The following is a 13,617-nucleotide window of genomic DNA, read 5'->3' as shown; positions in this document are numbered from 1 at the left end:
TGTAATCAGTTGTGTTGAAGTTGACAACTCTATTTCACCTAGCTCTGTTATAACTAAACTGGCATTTTCTACTAAGATTGATAATTCCATGGTGTTCTTCAATTAACAAATCACAATTTCAATATATAATTCCTATAACTTGATTCAATACAAATTACTTATGAACAGATGACAAAACATCTAACATGTATCTTTAAAAGTTAAAGTTTAAAATAGTGAAATATTGTAAAACTACAAGTGATTTGTTATAAAAACACGTTAACTGCAGATTTTTTCTCACATTCTTCTTAATCTGTTCATTATAGCTCCACATCAGAGATGAGTAAAAACAGAATTATAATTCTATCTTTTGACTCCCAAAATGTCACTGTCCAACAGTGTTTATTTAATAAGAGAACTCATAGATTGGGCTAGATGATAACAGACAAAAGTTCATATGAAATGGATAAATTAAGATGAATGCAGGAAAAAACATTTGGTTAACTTGTTCTTATAATAATATGTTCTTTATATAAAATAAATTTATAGTTACAACTTGAATTATTAATTACAGTTGAAAAAGTTTGAAATTTTATTTCATTCTGTTGTATTATAACTGTTAAGTAGCTTTTTTTTAAAGTATTTCAATTGTCAGAAACTAATTAAAAATAACAGCATCAAACTTGTTTAAAAAGGCTGACTATGTTCAAAATAATTAGATTGATTCAACTTGTTAAGTTGTTCTGCATTGGGATAATATATTGTTATAATTGATATCAATTAAATTTTTAAAGTAAATAAATTACAACAATAAAACTAAATTGTACAAAACAGTCAGAGAATTATTCAGTTGAGAAATTAAAGTTTCAGAAAGATTACACTTTTTAATATTCTTAATTTTAAAACTTTTTCTTGGGTTTCTTTGTAAGATTATGTTAAATTTGAAATTTTAGTTTTAAAATTTCTATACTGTTTCAAAACAAGGTTCAGAAGATTTCTCATAATCATAAAAACAGTTGTTCAGTGTTCTTTAAAAAGTTATTACAGCTTGTCTCCTGTACTTATCAATAAAAAATTGAGCAAAACATTTGTTTTTTTATGAAATCTAAGGCATTGTAAATTCGTTTTTTAACATAAACCTGCACAGTAAGATGGATGTATCCTGTTTACTGCTGAAAACTGAACCACAGAATTGGATTTGTAATTCCACAAACTTATAGCTGGTGCACCAGGGAATCAAATAAAATACCCATGGTTTGCTAATAAATATAAAACCTAATTAGAAATAAGAATACAGAAAAAAACAACAACAAAGATTTAAGAATACGTGTGGTAATTATGATGAATGAGATTTTAATATAAGGCCACCTGGCAATGGGTAGAAATTAAGATTTGTGAGAGCTTTATAGTTGTCAACAGAAAGCCAGCCTTTCATAAGGAAAGACTGGTTGTTATTATTCTCCTAAAACTGCAAGCTTGTTGCAATTTATTAACTAATGTTATGGTTAGTTTAAATTTGCTTGTACGTCATATAATTATGTCAACACAGTCAGAACAAAAATAAATTTTAAAATTTTAATAAATAAAAGATAATACAATAAATATGTGATATATATTACTTACAATAAGATTAGTTAAATAGTCTTTCCGAGGATTGCTTCCATGTTTTACTTTTTTTCCATTGACCGACAGACTGTAATTATAATAACGAGAGTTCTGCACCTGTTATTCAACAAGCACGTTAAACTTCTTTTTTAGAAATTAAATACATAATAAATGTTACTAAACAATGTACATATAACACAAAAATGTTCTCTTTTTAGAAACTAAAATGGAAATATATTAAAATAACAGTTATTACACAAGCATGTGAATACATATACTTTATTTCTATCTTCTGAAATATGAGTTATAAAACTTAATAAAAATATTGCATGAGTTGTCAGTTTATATTATGATATATTTAAAAGTACTTTCTGTACTTCTTCAAACTAAAGGATATAAATTTAAGAACAAAAAAAGTATTCACTGCCATAATATGAATAGAAATAAATATGAAAAATATAAAGTTTTTTCTTCCTTTACACTGCAAACAATTTTTATGATAGTTTATATTATGATTAAAAATTAAAGATACATCGCATCTCATAAATTGTGTCCACATGAAGATGAAACAAATTCATGTAAATAGCTATTTTCTTTCAGTGGTGCCCTTTATATGCAAATGTTTTTTGCATGCCACAAGAATAATGTGGTTCAACTACATCTTGCAAGCAATTCATCATGTGACATTGCTCCACCAATAGAAGTGTGACATAATCCTTATGCATGAGACTCCCTTTAATCAATTATACCGAGTTTTGGCAGAATGTGGAAGTATTGATTTCCAAGTGGGGAGGAAGGTTAGGAAGTGTGAAAAAAGGTAAGTTCCTACTGTAAATAAACTTTCAGTACAAGAAAATTATAACTTCTGATACACTACCTAACCTCTCCTCACATAACCAGCTAGAATCCCACATTGAATAGGTGTAGGAAATTATGCAAGGGAAAGAAAAACAAATCATGCAAAATCACAAAAAAGACACCCTAAAAGAGTGGATCCTCACAGATGTTGAAGACATGGGTAGAAACTGGAAGGAGCACATTCAAAAGAGAGAAAACACTAGTTGGGTAGGGGTCCAAGCCACGTAATATTAGAATCTCAATCCCACAAAGTACATCAATGTGGGTAAGAGTAAAAGGATGTTCCTCTAAATGTAGAATGGCTAAGATGAGATGAGCCTTACATGGCAAGTCAGCTGTACTCAAAAGCCACTAGAAACCACCATTCATGTTGGGATAGCATGATCATACGATAGGTAAGTCAATTTCAATCCAAAACCCAGCCACCAGGAACCAAGATCCATGTGAGGGTAGAAAAAAGGATCATACCATCTTCACCTCAAATTCAGCAGGCTGCAATATGATGTCTCATTCTTCTGGTTTTCTTTTGCTCTATAGTGGAGGATATCAAATAATTTACACCAGCAGAGACCACCACCCTACCCTGCATTGAATGGTATTTCTTTATTAATTTTTTATTCAATTAAACCATTCAGGAAGATGCTCGGAACTGAAAAGTAGTAAGGACTTTTAAACTCCATTAGAAGAAAAGAGGGGTGAAACACAGTAAAGAGGCCATAAGAACCTCAACACCTGAGGCAATTCAATGAGCTATTTTTAAAAGCATACCATACCAATTCATTCAATACAATACATAGCAGGGATAGGCAGCTATTGCATTCTTGTTTACCCATATAGTCCATGGGTGGTACTGTCTGGGACGAGCATATTTATGAAACAATTCCATCATCACCCCATGAAAGAATCCAAAGATGAATAATTATTATGAAAAGGGAAGTAAGGCCCCTGAAAAAAATTAAAGAAGAATAAAAATAATTTAATCAGTCAAAGTTGCATGCACGTCTGAAGAATGGATACAGGCAGAAGACAACAGACAGAAGAGGAAAAACTGTGATCCAGTATCAATGATGAAAGACAAATGTATAAATAGTAGTCCATATGCCTGATTGAAGAAGCTTGTCCAGGCCAAATGATGAGGGTGAAAAGAGGAAGATCACAAACAGAGGATGTTTGCAAAGGGATAAAGAGGTAGGAATAAGAACCATGGATAGAAGCTGTGCAGGCAATATAACACTGAAGAGTATGTATAGGACACAGATGTCTATCCAGATCAGGCTGAGGATAAAGATGAGAAATGAGAAGAAGGAAAATCAGCTAAAACAAAGAGTTACCCTCCATAGTTGCAATAGGTTTCATGGAGGTAAACAATGATTTGGGTAAAGGAGAAAATAACTATGATAAAGAGTATGTGAATTATTGATGGAAGTAAATGAGACTACGAACATCCTCAGAGTAACAGAAAATGAAACAAATCTTTAGAGAAAGGGGAAACAAGGTACACATGGAAAATGGTTCAAATTGAGGCAACAGAGGTCCACATTAACATCCCAGTTCATCCCAGTGAGTCATCTGAAGTTGGTCTCTCCAGTCTTAGTTTCGAGTTATTTGATGTTATGGCCATTTTCAAAAATAAAGTAATACAAGTTTTAAAAAACTTGTAGCAAAATTTTAATTATAACTCTCCAGGATGACTAAGGGATAGTTCAAACACCAGTGTTAGTCACCTGAAGTTGGCCTTTCCAGGCCTGGTTTCAAGTTATTGGATGTTACGATCACTTTCTAATTTCAAATCGAACTAATGTACTTTGATTCCTAAAAGGGAATCATATTAAATAAGGTCTAATGCATAAATTAAAAAACTTAAATAGCATTAAAAAATTGATGCCCTTTAAAAAATTAAAAAACATTTCCAAGACGAACAGTGTCACCATCACCCATAGCACTGTCTAATGTTATGGACAAACCTTGGGACAGAATATGGTGAAAATAACACCCTCATTCAGAGTCATAATGACAGCGAGAGAGTAAAATGTGGCTTATTGTGACCTGAGTGTTAAACAGACAACACATTCATGCATCAATCCCAGATAAAAAAATATTGAGTTAAAAAACCGTGACCAATGCATAGTCTAGTTAGAACAACTTTCTCTTTCCAATCCTTATGGAAGCAAGACAGCCAAAGTCCAATAGAGGGTTTTATTTGGAAAAGCTTATTTTCATGTTTCTCACTCCAAGTCAACTGGCACAGAGCCAAGCCTTGAATACATGACCATAGTCCATGTATGGAACAGAAACAGCAATAATGGTGCTAGAGCAGACAGATTTAGCTGTGGTGTCGGTGAGCTCATTCCTGCGAATACCAACATGGCCTGGTATCCAGAAAAACTGGATAGAAGTAGATATTAAAGAAAAATGGGCCAGTCAGTTTTGAATTTCAGCAAGAACAGGGTATGAACTAACATGAAGCAATTCCAGGGCCAGTAGAGAACTAAGCAAGTCAGTATAAATAATACAATTTAAGTACTGCTTAGTTCGATGTCATCCAGAACAAAAGAAATGGTGTACAGTTCAGCAGTGAACACAGAAGCTGTAGAGAGAATTCTGTGCACAACCACCGAACCACAATAAACCATGGCAGAGGCTAAACAGTCACCTGATTTTGAACCATTTGTACAAATAGGAATGGAAGGATGGTTCGAAAGATGTTCAGCAAATAGCAGAGAGTATTTCAAATTGGGAGTGTCTGCTTTTCTCAGATGACTTAAAGATAGATCACATTTGGGGACTGTGACCAGTGGGTACAGCAATGTTATCCAAGGACAGACTAAATTTCTCCAACTGCGCCTGGATACGAAGGCCAAAAGGAGCAATGGCAGATCATCTCTTCTGAAAAACATAACCCCAGGTGGAATGCTTTGGTAAGGAACGAAGTAAAGAGAGTTATAAATGGCAGAGGCGAAAAGAAGGTTCGTGAGACTCTGTGTATAAGCTCTGAACTGGAGTAAGCCCCAGTGCAGAGCCAAAGACCTTAATGATGAATGGGGTCCAGCATCTTTAAGGATCGTGGTGAATACCTCATTGGCAAAAAAAGTGTATGCAAACAGTTTTGGAGGGAGAGAGAAGTTAAAGCCATTTGCTGTGGTCCACTTCAGTAAATGATTGATGGCAGCCTGTAGCTGCTGCTCAATACACCTCACGTTTGACGACTTATAAAGTGTGAAAGGCATCAACATAGAGCCCATTTGCAACAGTAAGAGGGAGTTGTTCAGTGATGGCATTAATCTTTATACTGAAAAGTGTGACACTCAAAACACAGGCCTGAGGAACTCCAAGTTCCTGTAGAAAAGAATCGGAAAGTGTCGAACCCACATGGAATCACCTGTCCTTTAAAAATGTTTTAATAAAAATGGGCAAATGGCCATGTAAATCATACATGTGAAGGTCTCGTAAAATGCCATACCTCCATGTTATATCATAAGCCTTCTCAATGTCAAAGAATATTGATATAAGATGTTGTTTGAGAAAGGCTTCTCTGATTGATGTTTGAAGTCATATCAGGTGGTCCATGGTGGAGCTCTTGTCATCAGAACCCACACTGGGTGAGCAAAAAATTGTTTGATTCGTGGAACCAAACAAGATGAGCATTAATCATCCTCTCTAAGGTCTTACAGAGACAGCTCGTCAAAGCAACTAAATGGTAGTTTGAAGGAATCTTGGGATCCTTCCAAGGCTTAGAGAAAGATAGGACAATAGCCTGGTGCCAGGCATCAGGAAAAACATTCTCCTGCTAGATTTGGTTAGAAACAATCAGAAAAATAGCAAGAGAAACAGGAGATAGATGGTGCAGCATTTTACAGTGTACATTATCTAGGTCCAACCAATGTACTGCAAGACCGATGAAGAGCCAGTTTGAGTTCCACCAGTGTAAAGGAACAATTACAGTCATAGAGACAATCAACTCGAAAGGAAAGAGGTGATCACTCTGCCTGAGTATTGATGGCTAAAAAAGGTAGAGGAAGAAGCAGAAGTGCTAGATACCTGGCAAAAGCTTTCACCTAGAGTATCAGCGAAGCTCTGGGTATTAGCTATTTCCTGACCATTAGAAAGCAAGATTGAGAGGGGGGCAGAATTATATTTCCCATTGACATTTGGAATCTTGTCCCATATGACTTTGGAACTGGTGGTAGAAGATACACTGGCTGTAAACTTAATCCAAGAGTCCTTCTGGCTTTGACGTCTTATCCATCGAGCATGTGCAAGGGCCTGCTGGAAAGTGATGTGGTGTGATAGAGGAATACCTACGAAAGATACCCCAGACTCGTTTTTGAGCCTTCCTTACCATGTGGCAGGCAGGATTCCACCCCAGGTTTTAGGAATACATTTAGTAACAGTTACTCCTGCCACACAGTCGTCTATTGATGGCTTACAGACAATGGCAGGATCAAGTTCTGCGAGAGCAGTGAAAGAGGGCCAGTTGGCTTGATCCAGGTTCCACCAGGGCATGTGGGTCGGGTGGCATTGAGCATGGCCAGTCTCTCTCAAAATTATAGGAACATGATCATTGCCTCATGGATTATTGTCAACCCTCCATGAAAAATAGGAGAACAGTGAAGGGGAGCAAATTGAGAGATCAATAGCAGTAAAGTACTGTCCATCAGAATCCCATCAGGATTAAAAAGGGAGACAGCAACTGTTCAATGAGAGCATCAAGGTCTGATTGCTCATATGTCTCTCCAGGCGACAAGCAGAGAGAACAAACAGTGATAGGGTATGACCCAAGGAAACATGGATGGCTACAGCCTCCAAAGGTGTGCCGAGTGGCAAAGATAGAATTGGCACATGCTGATCAACCAACAATGCCACCTCTCCATGCATTCATTCATCATACAGCCTGTCATTTCTGTACAAAGAAAACTGCCAGAAGGTGACTGTATCTGCAGATTTCAGAAATGTTTCCTGTAAGGAAAGACATACAGGATAGTAGGAAGCAATCAGTGCTTTGATGTAATCCAGATTAGAATGTAAACCTTGACAGTTCCATTGCATCAAGGTGGCTATTTTTATTTATGTGTAGGCAGATTGGGTGGGGAACCCTTCTGTTTATGATGTCTTTTTTCTTTATTGTCTTTATTCAAGGGAGGTCTGTTGACCTCCATGGATCCTACCCTGGGTCAATTGGGCAGGTCTTTGCTGTTGGAAGAGGATTCCAGCGACAGAAGACATGAGCAAATGACTGTTTTGCATCTTGGGATGGAAGAAGAAGATGTATCCAAGGAAACATGTACTTGAAACTAAAGGGGTGGATCTCAGGATTTGTTGAAATATATGTAAGGAACAGAGATGGGCGTTGAAGTTGATTTATCATCTTTTTTTACCATGGAGGTCAAAATACATTTCATTGATTTTGAGAACAATTCTTTTGGAAGCACATATAGATCTGTCTGCACTCCCACTGTAGTAGTGGAATGAAGAGCAGCAGCATACGTCCAAGATGAAGTGGAGGGCAGCAACTTATGAGCCTCAGGATAAGTAATGTTATGAATCGTTTTGAAATGCTGCACCTCTTTTTCTTCCAACCATTTAGGGCAAGAACGAAAGTTGGACAGGTGAGAGCCATTGCAATTGATGCAATGAGGGTCCATTTCACATTCTTAGGCATCACGGTCCTTGCCACTGCAATGAGCCCATGACAAGGAACCATAACATGACATCTTTGAGTGACCAAACCACTGACACTGGAAACAACGGAGAGGGTTTGGAATGTATAGCTGTACCCTGCAATTAAGATAACCTGCCTCGATAACTCCTCGTGACAAATTCAATGTAACATGGGACGTAACCTCTATGGGTATATCCCCAATTGCCTTTGAATGTAAGGGGAGTTCAATGTGTTTAGATGTGAATGTTTCCACCAATATGTCACCAAAGCAAAGCTTTTTGACTGACTTTGGAGAGCCATCAAATCCCTCTAGTCCCTTCTAACTGAAAAAGGAAGACATTTGCCCTAAAGGTTTGTTTGAAAGAGTATGTAATATGAGAAAATGAGGTACAGGGGTTACAAATGTTGAAAATTGCTGCTCAGAATCTTCAAGATGTGGTCGTTTACCTATGGACTGTTTTTTCGCTATTTTAGTTAAGTTTTTATTTGGAGGATCCATAATAAAAAAAAAAGAGTATTTTGATGCCCACTGACCCCACCCACCAGAGAGCCCTATGAGGGGATGCACTAGAATGCAAACAAGGACACTGCAGAAACACCAGGGTTTTGTGAGCACTGTAGCCAAACACCAGCATCAGATACAATGTCCACAACACCTGTTGAGAACATCCAACACTGGTACTTGGTTGACCCTAGCCCAAGTGGACCAGCTGACTGACCCAAAGTGGGCTACCCCACGGCTGCCCATCTACAGGAATTCAAGGCCAAAGTGGTGTGTTGGAGTTGGACCCCTCAACCACCAGGATCCTCTTCTTCCAATCGCAGGCCACCACACACGGCAAACATGTGGGTAGTTGTTTAGATCCCAGAGGAGGTAAACTGAAAAAACAGAACCTTCCCTGGGAGGTCACCTCACCTTGGAAAAGAGACATATGGTAAATGAACAGAGTAAAAATGAAGAAAGGTAAGATGAAGATGTAAAAATTTAGCACTGGAAAATCAGGGAGTGCCCCCAAAACTGGGAAAACAGGCCCCAACTGCTGAGAGTCTAAAAGTGGACAATCCGCTTGATGGTATGCGAAAGCAAACTGATCCTTAGCCTGTAGAAGTGTAAGGCATGCTGGCACCCTCAACCAATTGGGAAGCAAGATGCTCAGCATGAATCCCAGTATACTGAGAAGGTGTGAAAACTAAATTAGGAGAAGAACTATCATGCAACAAAGGAAAATGGGGAAAACAAAAAATTGTTATTTGTTAAATTAGCCTAAATACTAGCTGGTCAAAAGTTTAAGACCACACTGAAACGAAGCGTTAATCGGTAAACATGAAATGAAATTTAGTCATTTGTGTTCGTTCAAGCATTAGCATTGTCAACATTTCCCACTGACATCTCCTGTGTTACATTTGGTAAAAACATGGCAAAGGTTAAAAAGCTGACAGAGTTTGAACGTAGCAGAATTGTCGAACTGCAAACACAAGGCCTCTCTCAATGTGCCATCGCTGGTGAGATTGGGTGTAGTAAAACTGCTGTTGCAAATTTCTTAAAAGATCCTGAGGGATACGGAACACGAATTTCAAGTGGTCGGCCCAAGAAAATTTCGCCAGTGTTGAGCGGGATGATTCGACGGGTTGTCCAGCAAGACACCAGCCAATTGTCAAACCAGATTAAGGCCCTTACAGATGCAGAATTCAGCTCAACAATAATAATTCAGCATCTATGAGAGAAAGGCTTTAAAAACTGTAAATGTCTTCAAAGGCCATGCCTCCTTCCATACCATGAAACAGCTCAGTTAAACTTCGTTGAAAAGCACCAAACATGGAACGTAGAAAAATGGACAAAGGTTTTGTTCTCTGATAAGAAAAAATTTAACCTGGATGGTCCAGATGGCTTCCAACATTATTGGCACGATAATGATATCCCACCAGAGACATTTTCTACATGACACAGTGAAGGAGTTTCCACCATGATCTGAGGTGCTTTTTCCCTCCATGGAACAATGGAGCATCAGGTTATACAGGGGCATCAAACAGCAGCTAGCTACATTGGCATATTGGAGAGAGCATACTTATTGACCGAAGGCCCTCGTTTGCATGTAAATGACTGGATCTTTCAGCAGGACAATGCTGCAATCCACAATGCCTGCAGAACAAAGGATTTTTCATGATGAATAACGTGATTCTTTTGGACCATCCAGCATGATCTTCATGAAGCCATCTTCACCACTTGGAATAACATTCCAGCCAGCCTTCTGCAAATGCTTATATCGACCATGCCAAAGCGAATGTTTGCAGTTATTCGCAATGACAGCCATACAACTCACTACTGAGACCTCTTGTTGGGCATTTCCTACCCTGTTTAGGACTTCATTTTGGTATGATCTTAAACTTCTTACCAGCTGGTATTTAAGCTAATTTCATAGTGTTCACATTTTCCCTCTTGAATGCTAAAAAACATTTTGTTTTTTTTTTTCCCTTTTCTTATTTTCATCTTTCAAAGCTCTTCTCAAATAAGTGGTTGAGTCTAACAATGCAAAATGCATATTTTTTCTTTATGTTCATTGGCCTTAAGATTTTGGCCAGCAGTGTATGTAATAATAACATAACTTTATAATGTTCTGCCACTACATAATAACATTATGTTTTATCTAAGTAGCCAGAAAGTATCTTTACAACATATGGTGCTATTATGTAGCAGTAGCATAAGAGTATTAATTTGCATATGAAAAGCAAAAAGAGTACATCACCTGGCACTGTAATTTATATGCTATTACACATTCCACACATAGTATTTGGTGTTTAAACCAGAATCCAATTAGGATTACAAGTGTGAAATATAAGGAAATACAAATGAAGAAGAGGAAACACATGTTCAATGAGTTGCCAAAATGGAAGGTAGGAAAGAAAAACTCAACACAGAATGGTAAGGATGAAGGACATAACTTGGATGAGAAAATAAACGTATAAATAGGTCCCAATCCTGTCTGCATGCATTGACAGCCAAGGCAATTGGATGAGGAAACAAAAACATACACACCTGGAACAAGCTTAAAGGAAAAGGCACAAAACTAGTGACCAATCCAAACTTAAGACAGTACCACAGGAATAGTGTAATAAAAAACAAAGGAAAAATGGAAAGAACCCAGAAGTAAATGAAGTGGCACAGATCAATGACAGAATTCCAACCTGCACTGAGAATACATGGCCAACAGAGGACTATTTTGATGTAGGACAGGTAAGTACTTAATTGATTGAAAAGTAACCAACATACAACACATAAAAGTGGTCGAGGTAGAGCTATAAAACTCCATAGTTGAAGCTTGAGAAGGCCAATTTGTACTCAGGTAGATGAAAACTGTCAAATAGAGATAATCCAAGATGAGTTTGGAGTTTGAGGAAGAATGCAAAATTGTGGGTTGGGCAGATCTTGAACCCCTAGCATTCTCAAAAATGATATTAAATGAAAAAAGTATAAAATATAATTAGTTATGAAAATGAAAAACTCGTTGTATTATAAAATTGAGTAACTGCATATTGGCAATAACAAATTTGGTAAATGGTATTTTTTGAAAAAATAATATACTTTATTTACAATTTACCACTAAGATGAATGACAGGTAAGCCTAAAATTACAAAGACACATGTTAACCCTAAATTAACATTGTAGAACAAAAGGATACCACTAAACGTTATTAAAACGTTAATAACTAAACGTTATTAAAAACCCTAACATTACAAGAACTAGGTTCAAATATAATTAAATGTATGTTATTGAAACCAAATAACTATAAATAATAATATTATTATCAAAACATTCAAAAAGCTATAATAGTATAACAGCTTATACATCCAAAGTTGGCAGGCCCAAATATGTGGCCACCGAAATCAAGGACCAATGAAGGTCAACTGGCATTATGATTTATCTCCTAACATATTATAGCTGGCAATCCCTCAGTCAAGTACCACCACCTGAAATCTAGGTAATGAAAAGAATGAAAACACTCTCAAAGTGAAAACGTAAACTCTGTGAGAAAACTAAAAGCAAGTGGCATAGCAATGAAGGTAAGTTATCATTTAAAAGAAACAAAGTGAAGTAGAAAAAAAAATCCACTTCAAATGATATTTCAAAAAAACACACACAATGAAAAAAACGAGCACATAACAAAAATGTCTTGACAATAGCACTGCCAAACAATAAGTGATAGTGCAGTAGAATCGAATAGAAGGAGTCACTTGTGCCAGGAGGGTTGTAACATGTTAATTTGTATGCAAAACACAGTTCAATCATGTTGATCTTGGGAGCTCAAGGTTTGTGGCATGCAAAAAAATTGTCCATATAGATGGTAGCACTGAATGAGAATAGTTATCTATGTGATAGGAGGTAATGTACCATACTGAAAGTAGTATTTAGTATATTCAAACTTTATGCATGACACTGTAACCCACAATTTTTTTTATACACAAAGCAGAAAAACTTAGCCAAATTGCATGAATACTAAAATAAATTTATTAAAAAAGTGTCTTAAAATTTATAAAATTTGAGTTAGTTTATCTATAATTTTAATTTTATGAATTTTCCAAAAATTTATTGTGGACACTATTTAAAAAAAACATTAAAAATACTTCTTTTCATTTTCAAGTTTCATTTTTTAAAATCTTGACCAGATGTGTTGTTTGAATACAATAAACTTCACAATAATATTCAATAATTAAGAATATGAATCACACCATATTCTCTAAATCTAATAATGCTTACTTGATAGCTTATCATCGAAGAAAATTTTCATAGCTTCCAGACAAATAATTTAACATAAAAACATTTTTATGAACTAAAAGAATATCAAAACAAGCTATAAAACTTTCCAATAATGTTGTTTATTCTTAAATTTTAAAAATACTAAGTATTTTACAAAATATTAAGTATTCTTGTTCACTGCATGACACAAGTTTCATTACTTTCCTATAAGTCATAAATTGCTGATCATCAAAAAATACATTAATACAGATAATTTATAATCTGCTCCCAATGGTATTTCATGTTTGTCTGTACTTATTTTCAAAACTGAGCTATATTAGTAGTTGTTCTGAATCTTTCTTAGTACAGACAAAAATATGCTTTGTGATGGGCAGCAAAAAAAAAACAAAAAAAAACAACCTATAGTTGCCTTGTTTATAGGCAACTCTCTGCAAAGGTACACAGAAAAGTAATTTAGAACATTTATTTTTCTTCTGTGAATTATACAAAACAAGTTTTATAAAGTGACAAATTACCAATTCAAAAACATTTTTGAAAAGAAAACTGTTGAAACAGGATGAGAATTCTTACTTTTATTGAAATATATAACTATTATATGAAAATATGCAGTCAGTACATGAAAGGAGCTCACTGGACCAGAAAGAGTGAAATTGTGTTAAACCAACGAAGAAAGCTTTAGAAAGCAGTACTTATGTAATCCAACCAACATCAGCTTGATATTGAAACAAATAGAATGGAAAGCAACATTCAGCAATTCAAACTG

General features: G+C 35.9%; 1 protein-coding gene across 4 annotated transcripts in view; it reads right to left on the bottom strand.

Moving 5' to 3' along the window:
- Positions 1-13,617, bottom strand: part of LOC143240497 (N-acetylglucosamine-6-sulfatase-like) — a 55,699-nt gene that overhangs the window by 33,037 nt on the left and 9,045 nt on the right. For all 4 annotated transcript variants that reach the window (XM_076483011.1, XM_076483012.1, XM_076483010.1 and 1 more), the window contains exon 6: positions 1,603-1,701. In XM_076483011.1, the coding sequence (XP_076339126.1) occupies positions 1,603-1,701 (99 nt within the window). The remainder of the gene's footprint in view (positions 1-1,602; positions 1,702-13,617) is intronic.

This window comes from Tachypleus tridentatus, chromosome 13, assembly GCF_004210375.1.
Source record: "Tachypleus tridentatus isolate NWPU-2018 chromosome 13, ASM421037v1, whole genome shotgun sequence".
In the NCBI taxonomy this organism is placed as follows: Eukaryota; Metazoa; Arthropoda; class Merostomata; order Xiphosura; family Limulidae; genus Tachypleus; species Tachypleus tridentatus.
This window is presented reverse-complemented; position numbering and strand designations above follow the sequence as displayed.